Raw genomic sequence first — 27,386 nt, 5'->3', positions numbered from 1 at the left:
CATTACGAATAAACATTACGAAAAAAAAAAAAAGAGTAAAACGGTGAATTAAGGGCATGAGTAGAATCATTGCCCTTTTGGTTGGGTGATTTTATATTTTAAACACGTCGAATCAACGACATGTCGTTTCAGAAGGCTTTGGTGCATCGACTCAGCCTTTTAAATTAATCTTAGACTGAATACACTGTTTCTCCTTATGTTGTACCGCCTATGAAGCTATAACAAACGAGCTTTATCTTTAGAGATGCGACATTCTTTCAAAGCACTCGATTATTAGCATGAATAAACTCCAATCTTTATTCGGGCAAGTTGTCCAACTTGTATCAAAATTAAGTCAGGACAACAACTAATTAAAATTTAAGTCAGGACTTTGAGAACAAAACGTATTTGAAAAAGTATTTGAAGATGATCAGATACGCTCGTTCCATTTGTATCGTGTAAGTAAATACTTCTCTTGAAATGTTAATTGCATTTGTAATTAAATATATTTCGCTCGCATTAAATTCAAGTCGGATGTCAGTCTTTAAGAACAAAATGTATTTGAAAAGTATATGAAGATTATCCAATACGCTCGTTGTCTTTGTATCGTGTATATAAATACTTATCTTAAAATGTGCATTGAATTTGTAATTAAAAGGATTTCGAATTATTTTGTATTTAAATATTTTGCCCATCCCTGTGAGACGGTGATATGGAGAATTCTCGTCGACCGGAGAAAATGCCCAAGGAGCAGCGATCAAAGTCCACTTGAGCGCGGCCGCGAGCTGATTTGGGAAATGCCATCGAGCGAGTGCCTGTTTGCCAGAAGAGGCGGAAGGTGGCCGCACTATGGCTTCGTGTGTAACGGACTCACACCAAGCGCCTCAAGACACTGTCAATGTTCGACCCCCCCCCCCCCCCCCCCCCGGGCCCGCCACGCCTTTTTTAGTGCGCTCGAGCCGAACGGCATGAAAGGGCAGTGGATTCAGCTCCGAGTGGGCCGTGCTCCGTAAACAAAAGAACACGTGCGGCTCCGCGCTGGTATACGGTGGACTTGTTTTCTCCGCGAGGCTATGTGGCGTGGCCCGCGTATGTATACCAAATACCGTGGAAGCCAATACTGGCAACTCCCGCGGAAAACGGGCGAAAAGTGATTGCAGCGCCCCTGGCGAGCTCGGAGTCTCTGCTGGCAAACAAATTCTCCAAAATGCATTGGCTTTGCCTATCTCCGTGCGAGGTGACCAACGAAAAAAAAATTGTCACGGACATTCGCTGCTTTGAAAGTTAAAAAATGGGTGCCAGCTCATGAGTGAAGGACATTCTCTTCGCGTGGGAAAGATGTTACAGCTTTCTGGGTGCAATTTCGGAGTTCTCCCGAAGAAAACATTCTGTCACAACTTATGTAAGCCAAGCAAAACACGAATGTATGCCTTCGCGCTGTTTCGTGAAAAAGGGAAATGTACAAACATTTCAGAACATAGCTTCGTTTCAACTTTATTGTTCTTATCAGTCAATTCGTTTTGTCGTTGCAATTACCATTTCTCATGAGTGTCTTGCTTATAACCGTTTCGTCGAACAGGCGAGCTGGCTAATCCCGTTAAGATCGTCTCCGGATGAAGAAGCAGAAGTCAATTTCGAACCACGTACGTTACGGCGATGTCAGTATGCTCCGAAAGAAGGCGTTGCGCATATGCAAAGCTGACGTGATTATAGATTAACAAAAGCGGAGTTACGAAAAAAGCAGACTTCTCGCTCTTGCAAAGAAAGAAGGGGAGAGCGTTGTAGCCCCGCGAAAAAAGATGATTTCAGTCACGTTATTTACAGTGCACAAATTCCGATTGTTAGCGCGGGGACGACCAACATCTTCTGCTTCGCTGCTTCTTTACCTCTACGATAAAGGCCGTCACCCATTGAACCGTCTCCACTCTTTTCATTTTTGAGTCTTCTTTCTTTTATATTTTTGAGGCGACGGCACTCTGCCGCGTTATTTCTCCCTTTTGCTTATATGTTGCTGTGTATATTTTTTGTTTGCTTTTTGCTTTTTTTTTGCCCGACGTGTAAACAATCGCGTATCCTTGCTTTGTTTGGCTTAGTTTTTACTCCCTTTCCTTCGCTTCGGCGCTTACTACCCTGGGTTCGTCTGCGCTTGGCCCGGGCATTTTGAGGGCCGTCTGCGACTTTGTTGTTGTGTTTGTTGTTTTCTTCCACTGTCGTCTCCGATAACCTCCTATTTTCGCCTTCGAGTGAGTTTCTAATCCAAAATCGTCATACCTGCTTTTTGATATTTATTAAATATATTAAGAGGTGTAAGCTCGTTACCCATTTTTATTCGAATTTTATTTGTGTACTCCGGCCGGCACGTCTGCTACGGGGGCTACGGGTCATCGTTTGTTGATCAACCGGCCGCATTCAAGAACAAGTTTGTGGGATGTGGTGGAAAATCTTTCTTCTGCTTCCTACATCGACCTACGGACACCTACGTCAACAAGTACTTGAATGCACTTTTAAACTGCTTCGTCAAGCGAGCGAACGAACAACCCGCCAAAGTCACTGGAAAAAGAAATTCCAAAGCAAAAAAAGGTTACTCACTGCTAGCACATATAGACCTTTTCATTTTAGTAGTTGCCTCACAGACGGATAGAGGGCGCTGACACACTCGGCGCCATTAGGTTGCTTCAATTTGGTGGGTTTCGGTTTCAACGTGAAAACGGCTATAGTGCTGTTTTACGTTGTTTTTGGTTAATTTTGTGATACGATTATTTTCCTTGTAGGACACAACCAATGAAGCAGTGGTATTGAGCCACCTTGAGGACTACGAGGTGTATTTTAGCCAAAATTGTGGGCTTTGTTTTTCCAACTCCTTTAATGTATCTGATTATGGTCGGTTGCGAAACGCCTGACTGATGTACAGGGAAGATTACCATCGTTTACGGCCGTACCCGATGACACTAGCTTCCAGAAAAGACAACCAATGAAGACACTAACACGTGAATATAAAGAAGCATATCGACAGCTTGATTAGCAATGGACTGAATCGGCCAGAACAAATGAACTCGCGAGTTTACTACTCACTGTTTGGTTTTCGTGGGCACCCAACCCTTAGTGAACTTCGAAGACTAAAAAACGTATCGTGTAATGACGCAAATAATTTATATAAACAAGTAGTATCGTCATGGCCTCTTTTTTTCTAAATTCTAAACTCGAGCGTGTTTTGACAGGCCGAGTAGAAAATTTCTTAAATTATCAACACTGTTAAACCACTCATAAGCAACATTTCGCAATATAGGCCCTAGGAAATAAATTATTTTTATATTACCATTTTCTAACTCAAGATATGATGTAAGTGACAGGTCCGTCAAGCTGAATCTGGCAATTGTCGTCCGTAAAATTGGCCAAATAAAGTTAAAGGGCGCAGCAGGAGAAATACCTCGGAAGGTTTGATTTAATTCTAGCGCTAGGCACCACTTCACGGACCTTTGTGAACAAATATTTATTTGTTTGAACAGATTCCCTTTGTAAATTTCGGCATCGCCAGCCACCAAAAGTAAACCTCTATTCGCCATCGACAATCCTGGACTCAAATAATAGACTACTTCCATAAAGCCCTGCATGCAACACGGCGCGCGTTGCACTCTGGGAACTAGTTGGCCACGGAGGAGGGTGGCATGGTTTCGGTTTCGATCGACACGTCGACAAGAGATTATATACACAGAGCGTGGACTATTAACGGTCGTTATCTCATGTTTTCTGGTCCCGAGAACGTCATTTGTGGCCTCTAATCTAACCTAAATGGCTAGACCTCGAAGCTTTAGCACAAGCGCGAGACGTATAGCTTGTCTTAACACATGCTTGTTGTATTTTTGTACTTGAGCCTTTCCGTTAGCGTTCCAATCGAGGTATGTGGGCTAGCCTGTGCTTGGAATTTCGACGCTGCGAAGCTCGGGGATCTTGCTTGTGTCGAATCCACAAGCTGTAGCAACCAATAAGTATGCATACATCGAGCTCGCGCCTTTACATTGGTGTTGTTGATCAGGAAGTTTGTTTCGTGCGTCCATAGACGAAATATTACTTTTTGCAATTACTGTTTTTCTTAATACGCCCGAGTACGCGAAGTAAAACTCGGAGGCGCCATTGAAAAGCTCAATTTTAACTAACTTCTTATCTCTTATCTGTACTGACCCGCAGCACTGCACGAAGTGAAGTCCCCACCCGCTTGCTTTCCACGAATATTCAACATCGCGTATGCGCATAAAGTTATCCTGAAATCATATAGGCACATTCGCACATACAGACCGTTTTAAGAAAGCAAAAGTCGAGCACTTGTGTGAAGAATGTTGCACCGTTCGCCGGAAGTGCGCCGGACGGGCATGAACCAAACGAACGAAACTATTCAAAGCGCGGTTGACGGTTGCTAATGGCCATAATATTTATTATGCGTTTGCTTTCTTCCTACCTGAGTATGCCGAGATCATTTCGGACACACCGTTCAGTCACAGATCTTGGGCGTCAATAATGCTCGTCCAAAAAGGCTTAGCGAGGAGTAGGGGACGCTTGTTAGGGCCTCCGTCGTAGCTAGCCGATCTCAGCGTTCGCGAAAACTTCATCTTCTATCAGCATAAAATTTGAGTGGGAGATGTATGATGACACGAGGAAGACATCAAAGTAACTTTTCTGCAGTAGCGAGGTCGAATTTATTGCGTTTCAAAAGTTCATGCGTCAACGCTGGGCTCAACTTTGATTCTCCTGTGAGGATGCGGCTTGCTTTTCGCTAAATGAAGTAACAAGAAGCGGACGTTTGGCAAACAAAATACGTGTAAGGCTCCAGATGACCAAATTTCAGTTCTAGTTCACTGGTACTAGACGGGATCATTGAAATTGAACTCAAAGATGCACTCGTGGGGTGAGGTGACTAAGCCACATCTTACTACGTTTGCACACGCACTCATAATATTCGGTGTTTCGGGAACCAAGGAAAGTGCCCCGGTCTTCGTTTTGTATCGCTCCAGAATAAGTGTATTGTACGTTCGTGAAAAGTCAGATAATCGAAAACGCAAGCAGCACGTTCGGTCGCGGCGTGATAGCATGAGATGAAGCTGCTCAGTCGAAACCGAAACTGAGTGGCCAACTAGTTCCCAGAGTGCACTGCGTGGTATTTCGCCGCGATGGGGCGCGTCGGTTTTGGAAGAAGTCCATTGTTATGCAAACGGCTCTTTTTTTTTTTTTTTTTCGGCGTCAAGTATTGTGGTTTTTAGATACTGGCAAAAGTTAAAACAACATACGCAAAAAAAGAAAAGAAAAGAAAAGCGCCGTCATTATTGCGCATGCGCCGAACCCAAACTGCGTTTTAGATTTGCAAATAGAAACAATGTTATTTTTTTGTGCACGCTATTCTAAAACTCGCTACTGTGAAGTGTCTGTGGAAGTTTCTTACGCGGGACGTCCCAGTCTTTGTGTTAAAATAAATGACTGTCGAAATGGGGGTGCGAGCACGGTATACAATCTCTTAAACTTCATAAGTAAACGGACCAACCGAATGATTACATCGAAAAAAAAAAAATTGAGAACCTCATGCACATGTAGGTGTGATATTATGAACAAACAAATCGTTTGATGCTGACGTACCATTACTTCTAGCCTCAAATAAAACGCAAGTTAAACGCTCGTTGTCTACCTCCTCCGCGAGCTACCTCACATAATCAAAACAAACTGTTTTTGATATATTAGGAATGCAAAGAACGATACTTTCAGGAAATACAGATAGTGTCCTTGCGCTGACTATTGATGTCTTTCAATCCTAAATAAGCAATATTAATATACGCGCTTCTAACTAAGAATGTTCCGCAACTATTAGTAAACAAACCTCAGCTGTCATAAAGACCTTTGAACCCTCGTAGTCGTCGAGTGGACGGATCGGACTACAGTTTCCGAAGTAAGGCAAGAAAGTGCGGTGAAACACAACGAAAAACACGAATACAACGCATCCGCCAAGGCGCGGAGAGGAGAACGGAGCAGCAAGTTGAAGCAACCTAATGGCTGCCGCGTCACGTGATTCCAAGATGGCAGCGCCCATGCGGAGGAGGATGAAAAGGTCTATAGAAGATTGCTGCGTGCGACCAAAACATTTCTGCGACTCTTTTTTACCAGGCGGTGTCAGCTGCACTGCGTTACTTATTTCCCCTGTTTTGTTTTTAGTTCGTACCTACGCCGCGAAAGCAAATAAAGAAATGTACAACAAGCAGCTGAAAAAAATAAAAGGGACGCTTTCTTCTTTTTTCATTAGTTTCGTCTGTTGCTTCCGCTTTGCTTGTCGTGAACTCAACACCGGTGGCGACCAGCAGCTATTCATTTGCTGCTTTCCATTTTTCTTTCTTTTTTTCTATAAGCGCCGCAACGATCGTCGTCGTCGAAATAGTTTTTTGCTAGCTTCTTTGTTTTATTCGCCGTTGTTCGCTTCTCTTTCCCGTTTCTTCTTATTTTCGTCGGGAATGGCGACACCATTTTTTCTGCAAAGTTCGGTAAGTGTTTGCACGTTCATTTTTACCCTTACTTTTTGTTTTGTTTTTATGCTCCAGCAGCTCGTGCGCTTGCTCTGATAATATTAACATGTCGTTTTTGCATGTTTTAACTATTACGACGTAGTTCGAGTAGCTAAACGCCTTTTTTCCGCTTCCCAGGCGCGTTTCAAACGCGTGTGATCCCCTGAGAGGCGTTTGAGACCGCTAAATAAACTGCTCTATCTTTGTTTATGCGCGCGTTGTTATTCGATTGTCGTTGCAGTTGCGATCAGTGGATTCCGCTTTGCAAGCGAACTGACCGTAATAAATTGTTTCTGCTGTTAGGGTGACGATACGGGGCTTGTAAAGCTCGAGGACGTCGCGGAGCCTATACTTTTCCATTGCGACGACTGCTTCCGTAGACTCCGAGTCCGCTAGAGGCGCCACTGTCACGTTCGCCGCCGCTCCTATGTGTTTTCGGAGGAGTTTCCAGTATTGGCGAAGCTATATTGTATTTGTGTATACTGTGCGAGACTCACTTTGCTGGAATGAACGTGGCCTCTCTGGTTGGGAGCACCGTGGAATGGTTCAAGAAACAGCTGATAGTGTCTTGCACCGTCGCTCTTCCACCGGTCTTAAAGAAAAGACCGGATGAACGATTATGGAAATATATTTGTCAACTTTTAACCAGCATTAAGGCCTACGGAGTAAAATTCCACAAATTCACCCTCTCGGAAAAAAAAAAAACAGTCATTACGAGATGACGATTTAGGTTGGCCGAACCCTGACAAAGGCCGTTGAGCCTTTCAACCCAAGAATTGAATCCACAAACTGAAGGCACGTTCTTTTTGAAATGACCGTTCAAAGCGGACCCTAAAGCTACAATATATCGAATAAAATTGTAAAGACACGCGTCTCTCTCTTTGTCGCCCGCTCAATGCACGGCTGGCATTTTTCCCAAGAAGAAAACGATCAGAAGCTCGTCACTGGCGGGACTCCAATTCTTGATGACCTACGGGCGCCTCCATGAGAATATACACAAAGACTCAGTGAGGAGCTGCCTCCGCCAACTCTTGGGGCTACCCCATCCTGATTAGACTCGAAAGCGCCGCTGTGACACCCCGTCCCGACTCGCCGCGGCGTCGCAAGGAACGCTGCTGACGGCACAGACACGCAGAGAGGACACCGATAAAGAGAGTCCCTTCGAGATCCGAGGCAGCATCACTGCGCGGCGCCACGGCCCCGGCCATTGATTCATAACCCCCCCTTAACTATATGCCTTCCTTAATGCGCCACCAGTCAGAGTCCAATATCCCCCAGAATTTCCTATACAAAATACACAAACTAATAAAAGCGCCCCGAAGCCCCTCCCAGAAATGTGTAACCGCCCGCCCCCCTGTCTCTCTTGCCGCCACGGGCAGCACACGGGCAGCAAGAGAGACAGATTCCTCGAGAAGAAACAAATTGTGTTCCTCGTATGTTTAGACCAGACTTGTGTCTATCTCGAATACTCTACTCAAAACACTGTATTTCAAATACTTTTTGAAGTATCTTGTTACCTTTCAAATACTTTTGATATAATATTTTATACTCTTATTTTATATACATTTCTGAGTGTCTCGTACTCATTACCTCAAATACATTTTTGACATTCCGCCATTTTCCGAGTTTTTCGGTATGAAGTAACGTGGGCGTGGAGCGAGCAAACTGGAACATTCTTTCGAGCAACCCAATCGTGTTGCTAGCTCCAATAAGCTACGGTGACTTAGATTGAGCTTGTGAAAACAATGCATTTGTGCCGATTGTGACTCAGAATTCATCCCAAAGTTCGTACAATGAAGGATTTCCCCTCGCCTTTCCAAAGGCGCCTTTTGTTCCCTAGAGTTACCCCAAAGAAATTCTCAAACAAAAGGGGTTGGTTTTACGGAAGTGAAGATTGTCACACTGAGGCGCAATGCAGAACGGGAAACGACCCACGACAACAATGCAGACTTCAGTGTCAAGAAAACAACAAATAGAAGAAAATAAAAGTACACAAAAAGATGAGTTTTTTTGCTTGTATATTTGACAACACTACTGCAAAACGTGATTTTTTTTTTTTCGTTAGTCCGGCATTTATTGTTTCCGCTAACAGTGCCTGTAAGCGAACACTCAGATAGGCAGAGAACAGGAAAGGAAACGAACCACGAGCAGGATGATCTCTCAAAATGCCAACAAAGCGTCCCCCAACGTTGAGTGCCTTTCTTAATACAACCTACTTGAAGAAACTGAGACCACTGCCGTGGCTATTACGTGGCCTCTCTTTGTTATCCATTCACTCATTTCCTCATCCCAAGTTCGTCCATAGTGAACTCCCCATATAAAGAGTATGGATTGTAGTTAAACGATGCCTCTACGGTGCGCCGCAGGAATTCAGCAATGTCACTATAGCTGAAGCGACCTTTTTTTTTTTTTTTTTTTTTATCCCAGAAATGTTTTGTAAACATGTATCAGTGATATCCTGCTCGCTACAGCTGGACTGCGGAAAATAACCCTACGATGTTTTTTCGTTTTTTTTTTTTTTTTTTTTTTCGTGTTGCGCTGTTGCACGTACGTTAATGAACCATTCTGATAAACCAGATTTGCGCAACAGTATAATTGTGTTTGCACTGACGCCGTTACAAATTACGCAATGCGGAAGTAACTTCAAAGGTAACTGAATTACATTTCTAAGTATTTGTACTCTACTCACGATACTTCACAGTGAAAGTAACTTGAGTAGTATTTTAAGTACTTTATGAAGCAGGTATTTAGTAACTTAAATACTTTTATCGAGTATTTTGTCCAACCCTGGTTTAGGGAGCCTTGATGAGTGCGCTTAAACGGGTGACTTGTCTCTTAGCTGAATATGAGAAATGTAGCCAGTGCAGTACAACCGATAACCTGGAGTCTTTAACGTGCACCACGCAGTAGTGATTACACGAACGCGTGCCGGTACAAAACACATCCAGCTCGAAACGGGCAGGGGTGGAAATCGAACCCAGAAGCTTCTGAAGTGCAAGTCTTCGCTCCACGCTCCGAGCCGAGACGCGTTTGCCCACTCAAGACGATCAACAGAGGCGAGACTGCCGACGACGCGGTCACGGTCAGCGCCGATCTTCAAACACGCCGGTCAAGGCTGTCGATAACGCTGGGACGCGTTTTCACCTTTATTTTTAAACGCAACAAGGTTCGTTGCCGCTCTCGCGGACGCGCAATTAAAAAGGCAGCGAGGAGGCTCGCGCCAACCGCGCGCAACAAAACGGCCGGACGAACAAAGCGAGAAACCAAACGAACAAAACAAAGGAACGCGGGCGTTCTAATTGCCGCGCTTCTTTCTCTTGTCCTCGCTTTCCTCGAAAAAAAAAAACAAAAGCACTGGGAAGCCCTGCTTCAGCAAGCCAGTTTTCTCGGGCCCCTGAATGGCCCAAAGGGGAGACTCGCTTCAGCGAACACAGAGCGCAACGATCGCCGAAACAAACGAGGCGGCAGGTGCAAAAAAAAAAACTGTAGCGGAATTTGGAAGTAACGAATTGTTATTTCGACCACCTGCATTTTGTTTCCCCTCACTGCGGCTTGGCGTTTAATACCGAGACAATCGACGCTGCGATGAATTAAGAAGCTCAGCGTCGGCTCACCGGTGAAGTTTAATCTCGGAGAGTTCAAAATTACGATCAAGGGCCTCGACAGTAGCACTATTCTTCGCTCCTCCCAGCGTACGCAAGTTCTCGATCAAATTCCCGGGGATGATCGGGGGGCAAGCGACCCTGAGCGACCCTGCGAAAGCGCTCAACACCCCTTTGCACGCTCGACGCACGCTCTTGCAGAAGCAGCGCGTTCACGTTCGCTACAGCAGGCTCCTTCTTTTCCAGCGGCCTTCGGCGTGAAAGTGATTGCGTATATCCGCGCTGGGGAGTAGCGCGTCTCGTGTCCATTAATTTTGCGCACTCATTAGGAGACCCTAAAAAAAAAAATATCCTAAGAGGAGAGGAGGCAGTTCGACCTCCTAGAGGAGCTAGATGACCCGCCACTTCACTTTTCTTTTTCTTCTTCTCACTTTTAGTATTGGGAGAAAAATTGAGTGCCAGTGCTATGTGCTACCAACAATTATTCACCAAGCTACGCCCCGGTAAAACTCTAATCTCTAATCTCCAGGGATCAATTTATTCCCTCTAAAATGCTGCATACACGAATGCACTACAGAATCGGATGATTTTATTTTGTTTTGTTTTTTATTCTTTTGCTTTGGGTGCACTTTTGGTTTCATTGTATCGATTTCCCTCACAGCTCCGACGTCCGAAGACCCCTGAACATCCACAGCGAAGGATGGCTGACAAAATAAGCCGATTTCAATTACAAATCAGTCTTTCGCCTGTCATTTATACAATCAGCGCAAAACGGAGTAGTTCGGCGCCTGCAATCCGTATGTTACGTCCACTGATTACAATTTGGCTGGAAATTGCGCCTATGTAAGCTAACTAAATCTCGGTGAAAGAAAAATCGACTTAAAACCTAAGAACTTATTGCGCTCTGCTATTTTGAAGGATCCAGCATCACCAAGCCTCTTGGACATCCCGCTTTCCACCGTCGAATAAACCTCGTTAACTCTAAGAGGTAACTTGAGGAACGCTGGGCGAAACTCCCTCCGATCATCCACTTGTCTCCGAGCGGCAGGTGAAAGGCCAGCTTCAACCGGTACGAACGATGAAGAACGCACGACGTTCAGATGCGAGGCAACGGAATCTCGCTGAGAATGCGAGCGCGCTCTAACAAGCGCGGAAACATTCCATCGGTGGAACGACGAAATACACAGTCGCGCCCTGACGCCGAGCGAGCAAAGGAACGAGAGGCAATTTCACAAAACTCGCTTCGCTCGCTTGCGCGATGACAGACGTCACCCACGAACGAGGGGAGATCGCCAAGGTCAGTCGCGCCGAGAGCACGTCAAAGATCACCGCGTGTTTGCACGTCGCTTATGGCTGTGTCGCAAGTGACGGCAACGACAGTAGCAAGCGATACAGCGTTAACAACATAGATGTCCTTCTTCGCAAACTGACGCAGCTTTGAATGATGTCTCGTGTTTGTGTGTGCGCTGACAAGTAGAAAGCAAACATGGAAAGCCTGAACGTTTTGCTTTCCGTTTCAACCTCTGTATTCTTTTCCGCGGTCCCACTAACACCCGCTTTGCTTCCATAATAAAACGTACCTGCGTTAAAACAATAGCGTTTGTTTATGAAGGTCGTACGACTGCCCTAGCATTACTTTTTTACTGCTCATGGGGCAGTATCCAAACACTTCCAACTTTTATACCAATGTGCCCATAATTACCGTGTTTTCTGGGCTATAGTCCGCGGACTACACGTGTTCCAAAGTTTAATATTTAGGCTGTGCGAACTATCTACGCGTGCCAACTATACAGGAAATTTGTTTTTGAAGGTCTTTCATTATGACGAGACGTGACGGATTTTGTGAATGAAAGAGCACGTTACGATGACTGATGTATGATACAAGCTTCTTCTTCTGAGTTACAAGAACAGACATTTGTCAAGGTGCACAGTGTATGAAAATATTTTCGTGTCGACTAAGCACCAGGTGCGGCCTATAACCGGCGTACGGACTATGCACCGGGTGCCGACTATCTGCGCAAACACTTCTATTTTTGACCAAAAATATGCTCCTACGGACTACACCGGGTGCAATAATAGCCCGGAAAATCCAATAAATAAAATTTTATAGTGCCAAAAAAAAAAAAAGCAGGCTTAGAACAGAATTGAGTTACTCGAGGCATTTGATTCTTTACCTCAAGCTTCCTAATAGCATAACAAACCAAAAACAAATAAAAACGAAAAGCTCTTTTCTTAGAATCACTACAAAAATAGTGATCCATAGCACTATACTAAAGTATGCTCAATTAATATGGCCATAGAGTGTGAAGTTGCCTGTTCCAGTTTAGGGAGCTCTGTTTGAAGTCCAAAAAGTAGCAGAGCATAAAGCGGAGGTCCCATGAGCGACGAAAACGGGCGCCATGCGGCAGTACCCATAGCAACCGGTGCTGGCATCCCTACGTCACTCCCGCGCGGCGCCGCGTAGCTCGGATCTGGTCGGGTGAGAAAAGACCGCGCGGTCGCAGCCGTTTATAGCGAAAGTTTGGTTTGGCCAATGGGCGCAGCTTGTTGCCCGCTAGAACCAGCGGATTTTGTGATAACACAAAATCGCGTTACTTATTCCTCTTCTTTATTCTCGAAAAACGCAACGAATTCTTATTGTCAGAGCCTCAAAATGGCGGACGGAAGTAGTCATTCCCCGGTAGTCAGACTACGCTACTGTGGTTGCCAGACTGTCAAAATCTCCCTCAGAGGGCCAGATTCACTGCGTGCGGTGCATCTAGAGGCGAGCGGCGAGTGCCACGCGGTGCCCAGTTTCACCACTCATGTGTTTCATGTTTAGGAAAAACGCTCCTGTGACGTAACAAGGCGGCTGTAAACGAGACAAGCTCGCCCAACCGCCCAACTATGGTGCCTGGAACGCGTCTCCTACTCGGGTGTTGACCGCGTCCAAAAAAAATAGTCCCTCAATTTCCGCCCGATGACGTCATAGAAGTGGCCTGTCGCCGGCCACGATCCTGGCGGTGTCAAAGCAGCGGTGGCATACGCGACAGACGTCTGCTCTGCTGCAGGAGGCTCTCCAGCCCCACAGTCTACAAAAGTTTCAGCAGACAGGAGTTGGGACTCCGCGACAACGGGGACAACCGCGTTAGCTCGCACTTTCTGCCAGTACATATTTGGCACAAACTGCCAGGATCGCGACATCCGACAGCAGGACAAGCCGGCTTCTGCGACGTCATTCGTTAACACTTCGGAAAAACTTTCGATGCATGGGCGGGATCGGGCGCTAAACGCACAAGTCGAACGAAGTTCACGCATCGTCGCTCAGCTAAAGGTCGTCTGCGAACACGGCACGAAGCCGCAACACTGCGATGACAAACGGCAACAGGGAGGCTACCAAATGCAGGCAAGGATATAGCCCTCACGTGACGTCACATCAGCGAGTCAAGCCTATCGGCGTCACCGGTCGGGAAACTGTTTTTTCACTGTGTCCAGTCACACCAGGCATGGCGCCTGGGCCAGCCCTGCTGCAACGACGAGCGCCTCACCTGGACAGAGGCCAGGTCCATCATGTCGTAGTGGAAGTGGGCACATTCTCCCAGCTTGGGGAACCGCGTCCCGGTCTCGGAGTGCCTGCACAAGGCCGAGAAAGAAAACACAGCCACATCAGCGTCGGTTCACTCTCTCCAAAGCGACACATTTAGCAACGCAGTAAGTATCTCGTCATATCTGGGAAGACACGTACGATCGCGGACAATACGAGCTGGAACAGTCCTTCGTGTTTCTTTGGCGAACCTTTTTGACAGAGCTGTGGGAATGAAAAGTTGAGGATCCATACTTCGAATGATTTGACGAACTGAGAGATGATATAGCTTGGGGAGACAACAGACGGGGAAAAAGGCCGGACCGTGTACAGCTCTTTGCTGCTTTTGCTTAGTGTTTAACAGCTATTATCAAAATTACTAGTGTGTTAGCAAATAGTCACTTAGGGTACTGACTGAAGTTGTATATATTGATGCCGGCAAAAGCCTGTAGAGTAAATGGAGGAAGAGTACCGACGTCGTGTTCGAGCTAACAGTGTCGCATAGTTTACGTGTTACTAAATAATAATAAAAAAATAGTTTTACATTTATTCGTAACTTTCTCAAGGAGCAACTGAATACGTCACTCGTTAGCTAGTAAAAAGTTTTCAAATTTGAGTCACTGGGGACTCGGGTCGTTTTGCTATCTTCGCGTGAGCCACGTGCAGATAGCAAAAGTTCAGAGAGATATTGCGTTGCACAAAGCAAAAAAAAAAAAAAAACGAATAGACGACAAGAAACATTTCTGGTGTTGCTAGTTGTGATGTACTGCTACCGGTTAATTTAGGATAATGCAAGGATATGTGTATTTAACTGTTTAGGTTACAATCGGTTGGTGTTACGAGAAGCGTCTTTTCTAGTCTGCGACCGCGCCCAGTCTGTTGCTTCCAGGCGTCCCGTGCTTCTCCCTGACTTGCCGCTCGGCTCTCCGCTCCCGGTGTCTCCGATTGCATCCGCCGTTGTTTGGGCTCAACAGGTCATGTTCGCCATACGTGGCGAACACGCACATAATACGCGGCACTTGTGATTACCTAAAGAGCGTCAAAAACACACGAATACGAGAGGTGGACGATACAGGGCGCCCTGTATCCTCCACATTTTCTCGTCCTTGTGCATTTTTTTTGTTTTGCGCTTTTATGGCGCTTTTAGCTAAGGCGCCATCTCGTGTCGCAGGAAAGTCGCCATCGGCGTCGCTGGCGTTGTCACGGATGTGTATTTATGGCGCTCTTAACGCCATAGCGTTAGGGAGTTCGTGTCGCAGAAAGGCCGGCGTCGGTGGTGTCGTGATGGCAAAATCCTAATTGGCCGATAGGGTCATGACGTCACAGCCCCATGACCTCGTGCGGGAATTTAAAAAAAAAATCCACGACGATCACCTGAAAAGTGACGTCACGCGTGGAATGAAACATGACATGAAATGCGATTTAAAGGTCGCCAGATGTCTAAAATTATTTAAATTCATGAAGTGATTCATTTGCCTTAAAAAAAAAAAATGAAGAATTTTATGCGGGATTCGAACCCACGGTTCCGAGCCAGACACGCTACTGACTAGGCCACGCAGAGACGCTGCACGGCTTGGGAACGAGCGGCAATTTATGTGTTTAGCTATCACGCTCCACTCTTTAAGGAGAAGCTTAAGCGTCCCCCTGTATTTTTTTTAATGATAATGAGCCAGCTGACCGAAATTGTCGTTTGAATGTTGCTTGTGAGGGTTCATCGCCAGAAGTAAGGTGGGGCCAAGTGGGCGTGTGTTCACCAATAAGCGCCACTACTTTCCAGCTACTTCATGGCAGGCTCACACGAAGTTACTGAGTTGTGATGGAAACGCAGCACGTCTTGGGTGGCGGTGAAGTTAAGATTCTACAGAGAGGTCCACCGGAACGCGTGGTCGCCGCTCACAGAAGCTTGGGGTTGACGCAGCGAGTGCCAGATTCCGCTTCCTCAAAACACAAAGGGCGATTCAAACACTTGAGTCTGTCCGACTGCGAGGGTTCCTATGCCAACAGCTGCGTCGGCTTTAACAAAACCGGTTTTTACTTGGTTTTGTTGGAGTCGACGTAGCTGTTGCCATAGCAACCGTCGCGCTCGGTCCAACTCAACGCAAGTGTGTGAATCGCCCATTACGACCGCGCCGCGCAGCATCATGGCGGTTGTAAACGGTTTAAACCCCCGTTGCCATAGAAATCCGTAAAATTATGAACGCTGTAGTCGCATTCGGTCTAACTCGCGCCCCCTTGCATTTTAAGTTAACGCGGCATTTATTCCACAAAAGAGGTGAACATGTATCTCACTATAACCCCAAGTAACACGGCAACCCCGGCACGGGCAAAAATAGGACGGTCAAACAGGACGTGGTTATCGAGGCGGAGGCAGTTCAGCCAGCTGGTCTCAGGGTTACTGTCTAATGACTCACGCATCTCATGACCGCTTTAAACAAACCCCGGCGCCACCCCGAAATAAAAAGGAAACTCGCTTTGCATGTCACGTGTCTACAATTCTACATACAAAGTGCAGACGTTTACTAACTTCCCAAACAGATCGTATAGAAGTTTCGCTTAAAATTATGAGCCAACCATTGCGGACTAATGAGCTGCGATCTAACCAGCAAGCGAATCCTGGGTAGAGGCCGTCCGACGTGGACTTCGCACAATAACTGCAGACACTGTGGAGATAAACTATGCGCACGAATAAAGCGAGAAAATAAAAGCATGCGCTACAATTACGTTCACTCTTTTCGCAGCGTGGGTGCCTTGAGCCTTTAATAAACCGGCCGACACCAAACTGGAAGTGCGACGGCAAACAGAAAGCGAGGCGAGATACCCTCAGCCATCCATTATTTCCTCTCCCTCGCTGCTCAATTAGGCGACGAAGCCAGCGAGTCAGACATGTTCGAGTACGCACCAGCTGTTGGATGAACGCAGCACGTGCGCCAAGAGGTCTTCCCAGGGGCCACAACTCCCACGCACGCCCCAGTTTGAGCTTTTCAAATGACGCTTTACTCGGAATTCATATCATGAGCCATGAGTGCCCTTGCTGAGTGACATATTGCCGCGAGCATGGCCGAGAGAGAACGCACATGAATTTCACGCAAGCGTCCGGGGTTCGATGCCCGGCACCGGACATTACTATTCGTAATTCGTTCTTGTCCGTATTTCTAGAAGATCCGTGTTTACTGTTACCCCGAATGCTCGACTCTCGAACATTCTAGGCCGAATGGTAGAGATGCCGAGCGTAAGGCACGGCCTTGCCGAGTCAGTCTCGCTTTAGCCGGCTGTCACGCCGACGCTGCGACGTCGGCTGCTGATTTTTCCACCCTCATTCTTTCCTTTGTTTCTGGCACAAGTTCGCCGATTAATCCTTTATTTTTAGCTTCACGTTTGTCGATTCCTTTCCATCCGCGGCAATATGACGCAGATGCAAAGTTTTAACATCAAAGCCAGACTGACGATTGGTTCTGTACGATACAGAAGTACTATCCCTAAACGTGCAAAGTCCTTTCTTTGCCCGTTTTCAAAAATCCGCACCACACCATGTCAAGCGGTCTTCAGTCTGCACAAAAACGTAGTGAGCCCATGGAAAGTGGAAATATCTTAATTATAAAAAAGCCACGGATAATTAATTAGGGACAAGAGCTTTCCAAAAGAACACCTAGATATGTGGAGGTAAGAGGGGAAACCAGACTAAAGGAAGAAAGTTTAGAACAATAAGAGTCTTAAATGTCGTTAATAGGCAATTTCCACGCACGGTATACATATGATTGATGCATACTAATTGTAAAAAAACATTAACGGAACCTGAAACAAAACGGCTGCGCCATGGCATGTGGCTCTCCGCGACCGCGTCAGACGATCAACTTCTTCACAAAGCTCCGTGTATTCCCTCGCAGTACCTCAGAGAACGCATTCACAATGCAGCATTGAGATGTGAAAATCCCAGTGAAGGGCCGGAGAAGGCATTTTCGGAGACTGAACGCGTCGAAAACCTTGAATAACGCACTGCGCCTGGGAACAAAAAAGGTCTACAAAACAAACCGCACACACACACACAAAAAAAAAAAAAAAAAGCCGGCAACAGAGGGGTTGATTAAAAAGGCCAGTTACATATAAGCCACCCGCGTATCTTGGTTTTAGACGGCCGCTCAGCCAGTCACAGATTATAAAAAAAGAATGTACCGCAAGAGTGTAGCAGCAAAAGCCAAACGCAGAAGACAGAATCCGACATGAGCCGGCTAGCGAGACCTTACAACGGAATGAGGACGCAGTACCAAGCTCTAGAGAAACCGACCGTTTCGAAAGGATAAGAGGACTTGGTTCGACGAGAGTTGCTCCGTCCGCGTGAAAGATGTCCGCCCTTTTCAAACTAGCAGATCCCCCAGAACAATCGCTTTCCTGGTCAGCCCAAGGAGAAGAAGAAGCGCCAAGGACGTCGTGGACGCCACACACGAAGACTCCCCAGCTTCGCATGCAGACCCCTCATCACGACGTGGCGAAAAGAATGCGGCCCCAGTGCGCAGAGGGAAGCGTGGACAGCTGGGTTTACTACGAATGTAACGGAATGCGAACCCGAGGAAAGATAAACACAAGGTTTCGCATGGCGCACACTAGCGAAGCAGACGAGAGAAATGATACGATAATAATTTAGATAACAGAAAGAAACGAAGGAAAGGACGACCGTGGAGCCATGAAGATACCGGAAACGGTACGTAAGATAGGAGAAACTATATATACATAGAAAGAAACAAACGTGTCTACTGTCTTAAAGGGATACTGAACCGAAATTTCGAGCTCACAAAACAACGCTGGACGGAGAGGCGGGACGCTGTAAAACCCAAAAACATCACTCATACAGCGATATCTCGAACGGGTCGTCGTATTTTGGAAAATAGGTGCGCGATTGAATACGGCCAACGAGGCATGCGACGTCACTATTCCCATTCCCTCTCCTCCTCGCTACGTCCCGTCGAGCTGGTGAACCGGAGCGAGGAGGAGAGAAGCGCGGCCGCTTCCCCTCATTCTCAAACTCTCCCGGAGGACAGTGACGTCACATTCCTCGCTTGATCGCGCTCTTCTTTTCCAAAAGTACGGCCATCCGTTTCAGATATCGATGTGCGAACGATGTTTTGGGTTTGTAGCGTCCCGTTCAACGCTTCTGCCACCTTATTTTACAAAATCAATCTGGACACTTGGCGAGAAAGTCGACGAAAAATCCAGCGGCTATGATTGGCCGGAGCCAAGGCCAAGTGCGGCATTGACCAATCACGGCCGCCACATTTCTCGCCGACTTTTTTGCCAAGTGTCCAAATTAGGGCTGCTGGTCTATCCCAGCTCCGCCAAGTGGGACAGGGGGCAAGTTATTGGGAGTCGGGTTGTCCGCGTCACAAATCGTGTATGTCGAGGTTTTCGCTCTGACAAACTGGCGTGTTAGCAGTTCTATAAAGAGTTCGCATGTCATCCCCTCCGCCGCAGACCCACGGCCTCCCGAAGAACAGCAACGTACGCTCCGATATTGTTATAAGCGTATATTTTGTTCTGCACCAGTCACGGCGCGTTATTCTCTAAATACATTTTTTTATTATTTCGTAAACGCAGCGTGACATGTCTTCATACAGCGTGTTGTTAGGTTGGTAAGAGGCAATCCTCTTAATTCACCTGGTCGGACAACTTCATATGTAAAGCTCCAGTAGCAGCAGCACCCCTTCATCCCCCCCCCCCTCCCCCCCCCTCCCCCCCCCCCCCCCCGCACACGCACACAAACAGACACACAAAATAATATTACTGCTTCAGCGCGAAGCACACACGGCGAAGCGCGGGAGTGCAACTTTCATCAGCAGACGAGCACGAATACGCGTACCAAAGACAACGAAAATCGGCACACGTCGTGTGAAGCTGCGCTGGTTTCGCTGCACAGGGGTGGAACTCATGAAATGTACTTGGGAGCAGCCACGGGAGCAGCTGAAACAGCAGTTTCGGAGAACGTTGGGAGCAGCTAAAACTACGTTCTGGAGCAGGCTAGGAGCAGCTCAAATCAGTTTTCATCGCACTTCAGCTTGTGTCTTAGACGAGCACGGGAGCAATTTCAATTGTGCTTAGGAGCAGAGATGAACACGAGTGGTTAGGAACCTAGGTAGATGGGATAACAGTGTAACAGATGCGAAAACTTGGCCTTTATGAGAACTAAAAAGCAAGTACCATCTGTTTCTGAAGATAGTGTCCTCGGTATTTTCTGAGTGGCTTTCAGCTGCAGCTGAAAATGCGAACCAGCACTGCTTATAGCACAACCCACACGTGCTCGTCATAGTAATTATATGTGCGAACCACGTGACCTGCGTAAGCAACGGACGTGCAGTTGCGCGGAGGAAGGGGGCAGAAAATGTTGAGTTTATCGCATTGTACAGCTCAATATCGCAGCAGCAGACTACGATTAACGGAGTTATCGTATTCGAAGCGATGAGCCGGGTTACGATTAAAATACGCCGAGCAGATCTACCGCTCGCGTGAGAGATGCTGGCCGGCCAAGTTTCGGACCGGACCGCGTTTCAGTTCAATCAAATCACGATTCATCTTGCACGAATGCGCGTTTCCAACTATGGCGCAAATGGCACAGGCAGCCGAAGAATACATTTAACCCGTGACCACCTCTTCAGCGTTGTTGAGAGAAATCACGCGAGGAAAAGAGATCAACGAGAGGTGGTCTGTCTCCTGCATTTTGCCCGCATCACGGCGAAAGAGCGTTTCCCCTGCCGGTGCGTGACTGGGTTGTCTCGGCGCCGCAGAATTTCGAGGCGGAAAAACAGAAGATGCACAGGAAACTGTATGCAGGTAAAGACGCTTAAAATGTTCAGGTGTCCTGGGAATCTTGACGGCCACACGTCGTAATAGTATGAGCAACGTACGTACTACTTATTGGTAAAGGGCGAATGGCATCGTAAAAAAGCAATAAAGAGCAGTACAAAAAAAAGAAAGTTGGCAGTTTACGCCACGTAGCGCAAACAGAAGATCGGCGCGCTTCCCCGTTTCACTAGGACAGGACCTCGACGAGTGCGAAACTTTACCGCTGTTGGAGCCGCGATGAAAACACTCTCACTACAGTAGTGGTCTTGATGACAACAACTAAATTAAAATAGAAACACACAAAAAAAAGACGGGGGGATCTTTTGTTTGTGCAGTTACTAAATTGTATACCCCATGTTGATGCTGCGAATGAATGCATTATACTGCAGTAATAATTTTGATGGCAACCATAAAACAAAAACCACTAGACTTGTATCTTCGTTCCAAAGACGCCACCTCTACGCTCAGAACCGGGATCGCCTGTTGACTTGCCGAGTGTTTAAGTTTAAACGTCCTGCGTTTAAAGGGGCCCTGCAATCCTATTTAAGCGTCTACCTTTTTTGCGGTTTCCACGGCTCTTTGGGGTTCGGGCAAGCCAGCGGGCATGGAGAGAGTAACTAAATATCCGTGCGTCATATTTTAACCCGACGACGGGGAAGCCTCATCCTCCTGCGGGGGCGACCCGCGGTGCCGAAAGCGCACGATATGCGACGTCTTAGGTCCTGGGCTTACTACTGGTCAGAGCCGCTTAAAGCTTCTTTTTAGTCGAAATACAAAATATAAGTGGCGCGAGCCGTTTCAATTATTTATAAAAGTAGTTTTTGTTCAGTAGTTTAGATAAGAAAAGAAACAAATGCAGTTCATAAAGTATGGAAACAAGAAATTACCCGTCGACATACCCACCACCAAGCGGTGGAAAAGGTGGCGCATACAGAAACCTGTAGTGGGATCAGGCACCGACGAGTGGCGAACGTAGAAAGCTCCCTGATGTACGCGGCAGCGCTGCAGTCGAGGATCCGACCGGTTCCGAGCGTTCCGAAGGCCTTCGGTGAGCAGCTTTGGCTTGCGATTTGGTTCTTTGGCGGCATGGCAGCGCGAAGTGGCTCCCGTTCTGAACAGATCTTTACCCAGTGTTTGCTGTCGTTTGTGGCCGATAAAGGATCATGCCAAATTAGTGTTTAATCGCGCAGCAAATGCAATGCGAGCCGCCCTGACTGCCCGCTTCATACAGCCTATCCAGAACATGCTTTAGTGGCGCCCTCTCGAGCCGTCGACACGAAGTGCGACAGCCGTGAGCGCTCGCTGAGCTCACTAGTTCACGGCCACTCGAGCAACCAAGGACGTCATGAAGGAGATTATTTTTCGCTTGCTTTTGTTAATTTAATGTGCCTATAACTTTAAAAAAAATGAGCGTAATTCGAAAAAAAGTTTCATAAAGTGCACTCAGGTTCGGTGCAAATTAAAAACCAGTAAAGAAGTCCTTGCAGGGCCCCTCTACACGCCATTTCAACTGCCGTCCAACAATATTAATAAAAAAAAAAAAAAAACGGCAATAATGTGAAAGTGCATTGTGCTAACCACGTAGCAATCACTACTCCTATGACCAACGAGGAAGGTATACTCTGGCCAGGGGACGAAATCGCGGCATCTGCTTCATGGAACGAGCGCTGGTGCTAGAAGGCTTCTCCAGAACCGGCTCGTTTGCAAGCTATAGACGCTTTGCAGCAGCTGTGCATGGGGGCCGCCATAACCGACCTTCAGTTTGGGTTTACTCTTAATTTGATCACTTCTCTCCACAACTTCAAGTTCACAGCAGGAGAAATTTTTGACATTTTAGCTTTGACTGTGTCCTTTCTCCACAGCGTGGATCTTTCTGTAGGCCCGTCAAAGACCGCTTCAGTGGCTCGGTATCGCGAAGATCAGCAATGGCGGCTGTAATCTTGCGCGTGTGCGAACCCCCCTCACGCCGATCTTTGGTTGGAATGATAAGTAGATAGACCCCAAGCTAGCTAGCTGCCTTTGTCTCCAGTGCACTGGTCGAACACGTTCGAGTGCGAGAGCCAAACGCTGGACACCGGCGTTTCGCGTTCGAGCGCGTTCGACGAGTGCAGTGGAGACAAGGGCAGCTAGCTTTAGGCCTACCCACTAATCCATCCAACCAGAGCTCGGCGTTTTGACGGCCCCGTCCGATCTTTTCTCCTCCTCTCCCTCACTTTCTCGTCGCATAGCCACTGACAAGATGAGAACGGCAGAGCGTCTCCCCCACATGTTCGGGCTCCAGCACGGGCTCGTCTGCCTTGAGGTCTACCCACTATGTTTCAATCACAGCCAATCAGAACTCGGCGTCCTGACGTCACCACAACCCCTGCAAAAAAAAAAAAAAGCAGACGAACTAGCGCTCCGCATAGCCTCTCGATATACCCCGCTGCGCGCAACGCGTGAAACGTACGTAGTGGTTTCCGCAACACGCACGGCGTTCCCGTCCCCCACCTCGCACACGGGGGGACATTCGAGGGGGCCCGGACAACCACGAAGCGCACACAAACGTTCCTCCGGCAGCAAAGACGATCGGGCAAAAGCCACTCCTCGCCAGGAAGCCCCGATGCTTCCGCGTTTCCGGTGTGTCCCCGATACGCTCCACAACTCCCGGACGGCGGTATCAAGCAAGCGCGCGGACGCGAGCACCGCCGGCGACGCGGCGGCAACCAACGTCGGCTTCGCTGGGCCGAAAACTACCGAGTTGGGCCGAAGTGCGTGCCCGTTGGCGCTGCCGAGCGAAGCGAAGACGATTGGCCTCAATTGCGGCCCGACAGCTGCACGAGGCTCGACGGGGAAACAAAGACAGCCACAGCAGCTCCCTGCGCGCTGCGGGTCAACCGGATCCGAACGCCGCTGCACAGCGCGCGGCCATACAGCGAAGTCGCTCGTGGCGCATCAGCGTCACATTTTGTGAAACAATGCCGGCGTGAAAACCGAGGAAGATAGACGCAGCTCCTCTGCTTTGGGTAACGCGCTCATACATGCCAAATCTCCCGCCATCTACATCTCGACGCTTTAACGTATACGGCACGTGATGCGAGTTGCGCGCACAGCCAGCCGGCGGTCGGATCAACGGTTCGCATACGTTGAAGCCTTCCGAGTGACCGTTTAGTACGGTAACAGTATCGAGTAGAAGGCTGGCGAAAATTGATCCTTTGCATGCCTATTATGCTAAAGAGAAGACACCGCTGCTTTTGCCTCCTCTTGAATCGCGACGGGCTTAACTGTACAGGAAGTTCCACGTAACTTTAGCCAAAGGTTAAAAAAAATATTTGTGCATTTTAGAAAGACGAAGCCAAAGAAATAAGTTTTTTTGCTTGAGGCAAATCAGGCTATATATAACGAATAACTGCGTTGAGTTTTGCCACACATTTTATGTTTTTGCAATGGAGTAATGTACGTTTATTTCCCAACTTATAAGTATCCTTTCTTTCTCTCTCTCTTTCTCTCTCCCCTCCCCCTCGCTGACCCAGAATAAACAATCCGGACATCCAGACACGCCACAGAATACCCACGGTGCTACAGTATGGCACCGTGGGCATTCTAGGAAATGAAGAAGCAGATAGACATCCACTCGCTTGCCCCAAACATTTCACATAAATTCTAAAAAAAAAGAAAAAGCTATTTATGACGTTTGGTAGTTAAGGAAGACAACAACAAACTCCGTGCTCTTCGGGGCCTATGAAAGAGATCGCGCCAAGAAAACGTTAAACTTACAGAGCTTTCACAAAAGCGCACTCCATGCAGAAGTTACTGCGCCAGTTATCAGAGGCAGCCATATTTTGCCCGGACGCTCTGATCGCGTATTGGACATGAGTGAGCGTCAGCAGTCGGTATGCACTTTTCTTCCAATCGTTGGGTCGACGTGCTACGGGCAGGGGCTCAAGCATACGCTGCATTCAAATCGATGCCATAAACACGGCCCGACCACCAATGTCGCTTGTGATGAGACTTTGCAACGTGTCTACTCAGGGAATATCTTAGAACTGGTAATTTTGTGCCCCTGCATATCTGATCAATACAGATCATATTTTCCTGTTTTACATTTTTATGCAAAAAACAGGCTTTTCTCATTCATTATTAATCTCTTCTCTTTGATTATTAATCTTTCATACACTTTTTAAACCCTTTTTTGCCATCTTTTTTATTATTATTATTGCGCATTATGGTCTAATTGATCCATGAAATCTTAATCATTTCCAAAATGATCCCATCAACGCCAGGATGAACTCCAAAAAGACCCTGACAAACTGACGTAACCAGAATGTCGAGAGCTGGTAGATATGTAACGCCTTATTACTCCCGTGGCGCAATAAGGAACGGAGTGATGCTTCGCTGCGCCGACATTTAGCAACCCAACCACGCGGCGCGGCTCGAGGCCACGAGCTCCTGGTCAGGGTTATTACGAGACAGCACGCTTTCCAAAACGTGAACTTCACGTTTTGGATGTAATCTTCCCACGATACGAATACGTGTCCTGCAGGCGGTGGGACGGCAATCGATCATGTTTTGGCTTCGGTCTTATTTTGTGCCCTTCTTGGCATCGACGGTCAGCCGGTTAAATTAAGAGTGGACAGGCATTAGGCAGCGTTCCTAGATCTCAATGACAAAATACAGCCGGGACATTTATTTAAAAACTGCGGAAGAATGCACAATGAAGTAATTAGCAAACCATCAGTCATTATTTCAGCGCTGACATAGGTATTTTTTTGCGTTGTCGCTGTCAACAGTGCCAAATGCTAAGCCGAAATTACCAATGTGCCTTCGAATACCGGTGATAAATTTATTTATGCGTTTGGCACTCTCAAGAAAGGCGCCTATGTATAGAGATTATACATGGCTCGCACGTGACAACACCGCCTCTCGTTGGTGGCCAATCCTATATAACTGTTCTTGCTGAGAAAAAAAAAAAAAAACGCATAGAGAAATACGTTTGCTGCAGAAAGTACGCTCTCAGCAGCTACACCGTGCACCACACTAGCCGCTAATCTGACGTCCCTGCGAGCCACGTATGATAACGTACGTAAGAAATTCGAAACTCGTCTCCATCCTTCTCTGTTTGTACATCCCAATATAAATATATATATCCCAAAGCCAGACATTAAAGTGTTAATAGCAACAGCGGTGATATCACCAATGATGCGGCCGAGGATTGCCGCGCCGCCGAAGAAACGCCGGTGGGCCCTTGGGGTCGCGATGTTGTCGACACTTCCTTCGCAAGATCATGGACTCAACGGCGCCTCATAGGCCGTGCCGCTACAAACCTGGACAAAGAAAGCGTGCAGGAGGAAGCGATCTGTCTCGCAGTAAGAGGGCCACGAAGCAGAGAGTGAAGACTCACGCCGATCTGCAGCTTCGCCGAACGCGCCAAGCCGGCGCTGCTGTCGGTCGAAAGCGTGTCGGCGCCGTGCGCCCGATTACGTTGCACGCCGCGGGAACCCTGCAGGCAGGCGTGAGTAGCCAACTATTCCGGACGCTGCACAGTCCGAAGCTGTCGATCTTTCGATGCGAGCTGTCTTTCTCCGTTCAGCGTTAGCTCGGCTCGCGCTTCTTTCTCGTCGCCACTCAGTCAATCAGCCTCGCGGTCCTTTCTTCTTTCGTCGACTGAAGGCTGCCATTTCGTTCGAAGGGCACACGCTGTCAGTCAGTCGAAGAGTCTCGCGGAGTTCGTAGTAGGCAAGGGTACCTCCGAAGCTGGTATACACGCGTGTTGCGTCACGGTGTAGTTGGAGAAAACGAGCGGAGTCGAAAACACAGCGGTGCGAAGAAAGCTCGAGCGTCGTCGATATTGCGGCCAATTTTACGCGTCGTCAGTGCGTTTCGGAAAAGACGACGAAGAGTCGTCTTCGAAAGGAGGTTAGTTGCGATTATCAACAGGCGTAGTCGGGCGCACGAATCGAGACCAGAAGTGCTGTCCGGGAGTGTATATTATATTTGGCCCGTTCGAAGGATCGCCCATGCGAGGCAAAAGGAAGCATAGACAACGGAAACCGGTATTCGGGAATGATAGCAGGCGGGAAATTGACGGAAACCGAGCCTCTTGGTGAGAACATCGATGCAGGCGCTTAATTCCATCTAACGCCGTTTTTTTTTTGTTTTTTTTTTTTGTAGGTAACGTACAAATGTTGATCTCGCAACTCCTCGTACATTCAAGTTCTAAACGAGGCGGCTCCCTCTAGTGGCAAACACGCGATGCACTGAAATAGGGACTTCGCGCTCACTGCAGCGTGGAGCAGACTTATAAAGTAACCCCGTATGGAAATCTTATATCTGGGCCATATCTGGCCATATCAAACATTATATGATTATATACGGCCTATATACAGCCTTATCTGGCATATATACAGACTTACCTGGCGCATATACAGCCTGATATGGCGTATATACAGACTTATCTGGCGTATATACAGACTTATCTGGCATATATACGGCCTGATATGGCGTATATACAGACTTATCTGGCGTATGTACAGACTTATCTGGCGGCCGGTTTACAACATATTAAAAAGTTAAAACAAGTAAAAAAAAATTCTTTGTTAGAAAACTGTGAATGACTTATTGTTCGCGACCTAAATATTAGCACAAATATTTCCAAACTTCAGCTTCGACAAGCTTAAGTTTAAGATTATTTGTGCTAGTTTTCGCGAGGATTTCAATGTAGCTTAATTATTTCAAAGTGTTAACATTACGCACGAATAGACAATTTGCTAAATCCCGTAAGCGCCTCGGCCCGTACTCGAGGAATCATGGGGACGCTGTTTCTTCAGCTGCCTAGTGATCGAAAATTTTGAGCAATTCTATGGTTACACAGATTTGAGTATAATTCGGAGTCACCCTGAA

The 27,386-nt window shown here is 47.2% G+C and overlaps 1 protein-coding gene across 3 annotated transcripts in view; it reads right to left on the bottom strand.

The window, feature by feature from the left end:
• LOC8041089 overlaps positions 1-27,386 on the bottom strand; it is a 289,123-nt gene that overhangs the window by 79,036 nt on the left and 182,701 nt on the right. For all 3 annotated transcript variants that reach the window (XM_040209813.3, XM_029987103.4, XM_029987102.4), the window contains one exon: positions 13,645-13,729. In XM_040209813.3, coding sequence (XP_040065747.2) covers positions 13,645-13,729 — 85 coding nt within the window. The remainder of the gene's footprint in view (positions 1-13,644; positions 13,730-27,386) is intronic.

Source organism: Ixodes scapularis, unplaced genomic scaffold (assembly GCF_016920785.2).
Source record: "Ixodes scapularis isolate PalLabHiFi unplaced genomic scaffold, ASM1692078v2 PGA_scaffold0__279_contigs__length_252992795, whole genome shotgun sequence".
Classification (NCBI taxonomy): Eukaryota; Metazoa; Arthropoda; class Arachnida; order Ixodida; family Ixodidae; genus Ixodes; species Ixodes scapularis.
The sequence above is the reverse complement of the archived record's forward strand: the minus strand, read 5'-3'. Positions and strand labels throughout refer to the sequence as shown.